Genomic DNA, 2,182 nt, shown 5'->3' with positions numbered 1-2,182 from the left:
CTGGTTGCTTCCTATGTCATCATCCTGTGCTCCCTGAGGACTCACAGCTCTAATGGGCGTCGCAAAGCCCTGTCTACTTGTGCCTCTCATATCACTGTTGTCATCCTATTCTTCATACCTTGTTCATACCTTTACCTAAGACCCATGACCTCCTTCCCCACCGACAAAGCAGTGACTGTGTTTTGCACCCTAGTGACGCCTATGTTGAACCCTTTAATCTATACTCTCAGAAACGAAGAAGTGAAAAATGTCATGAAGAAGCTCTGGGGGCGAATAATGAAAACTGATGATAAATAAACTTTGAGATTTGACTATTTAGGCAAGAATATCTAGTGATATTTTATATAGATTCATCCCCTTTTTGATTGATTAAACTTGGGACAGTCAATTATCTTGTCTTCATCAGTTTTTATTAGGAGCACACACAGTGGGCCGGGCTGACACACATAAGGCACAGTAGGAAATGCTGACAGCCCATAATACTTTTAGGAGCCCCTTAAATGCTTAATTTCTTTGAAATAAGGTGGGAAAATGAATATAATCTAAATCCAACTTGCATTATATTTATCTTTATGCCAATGTACTAATAAAATATAATTTTTAATATTTTTTATGTAGGAAAGGGCCCAAAAGGGCAAAAATACCAAGGGCTTACAAAAGTAATACTGTTGTTCTGATTGTGGGTATGAAATAGATGAACAGCAATATTCTTGACACCTTTCATACCCAGCACTACAGCCAGAATGAAGTTTTATTTTAAAAGGCAAAAAACAACTGTATATGAAAGGACTGTAGAACAGTATGGAAAGAGTCTTCAAGAAGTACTTTCATCAAAGTATAGTTTTTTAACTTCCTAAGTTTGAGAGGTTTATAAATGTTCTCCTACAGCAGCAATAGAAAACTTTTTGCATAGCACAATCCCAAAAAAAAGCACATTTTCATGAAAACTTACTTTTAAAAATATTACATCTCCACTATTCCCTATAGTATACAATTATTTACCAAAAAAAAATGGAAACAGAATTGGCTGGAGCAAAAGAACTATAATTGATAAAGTCTATAGGGTTAAGGCAGAAAATATCTATGCATTAAAGATATTTGGTTTTAAGATTATCTGGTTTTAGATATAAACAAAGGAAAAGAAAGCTCTGAAGACAAAACAGTTGCCACAGGAATTTACAGTGATGTAAAAAAAAAGTTTTTGTCATGGAACTAGATGACAATGATCAAAAATCTGGATTATAGAAATGTACCATGAACATAATAAAATACTAAAGATTCAGAAATAGTCAGATGCTTTGAAGTTAGGGATTAATAGCTTTGGATCAAATAGGCCTGATTTCTCATCTTGTCTCCAATCATTAATTAGCCTTAAAAATGTAAGCAAGCTGCTTCACTTCTCTACCTGTTTCTTCATCAGTAAAAGGGAAATAATTTTATATGCTTCTTTAAATTGTGATAATCAAATGATTTAAATTGAAACTGTGAGTCAGCTGAAAAATAGTGAAAATTGCTCAAACACTGAACACCTTTCAAGGATGTCACCAGAGTCTAAGGTGTGCTGGGCACGGCAGTTCCTGACAGAGGAGAACAAGAACATCACTACTATCTTCAATAGCCACTGTCACAGCAGGATTAGATGTCTGTCTCAGTCTCAGTGCACTTTAGAATAGGTCATAAATGCTACCCACTAACCAGTACCTATAGCACAATGGAGTCCTAGGGGCCAGTGACCAGGTCTTGGAAATTAATCCTATTCTGGGACTAAAATACCCTGCAGTTTCAAATGATGGAGCTGGTGGGAGCCACTATGAAATGCCTGAGCAGAACTAAGCTTAAACGCTCTCACGAATGATGAATCCCATGCCATCCTATTCCTCTGGAAGAAAGAGGAGAAAGGAGAGACCAGCGCCGGGGACCAAAAGATCTACCTCTGTACTGAGCCTTTGGTTTCTGTGGGAGAGTCCAGAAACAGGTTTTCGGGAAGATATTTCTAACCCATGAATTTGAATATCAGCTGATGCTGACATTTCCTGTGTTCTCAGGACTCTACATCAGGACAGATCATACATGCAATGCCTTTTGAAAAATAAATGCATTGCCGTAGTTTCCTGTGAGTGTCCATTTTATAAACACACGCGGGCAACAGTATGTTTTTAAAAATCTACTTTATCTTTTAAAT

The 2,182-nt window shown here is 36.8% G+C and overlaps 1 protein-coding gene across 1 annotated transcript in view; it reads left to right on the top strand.

Annotated features, from left to right (window-relative positions):
• Positions 1 to 297, top strand: part of LOC105811033 (olfactory receptor 4C5-like) — a 12,781-nt gene extending 12,484 nt beyond the window's left edge. The window contains exon 2 of the mRNA XM_012645109.1: positions 1 to 297. Coding sequence (XP_012500563.1) covers positions 1 to 297 — 297 coding nt within the window.
• Positions 298 to 2,182: the final 1,885 nt, after the last annotated feature.

This window comes from Propithecus coquereli, unplaced genomic scaffold (genome assembly GCF_000956105.1).
Source record: "Propithecus coquereli isolate 6110/MARCELLA unplaced genomic scaffold, Pcoq_1.0 Scaffold227, whole genome shotgun sequence".
Classification (NCBI taxonomy): Eukaryota; Metazoa; Chordata; class Mammalia; order Primates; family Indriidae; genus Propithecus; species Propithecus coquereli.
This window is presented reverse-complemented; position numbering and strand designations above follow the sequence as displayed.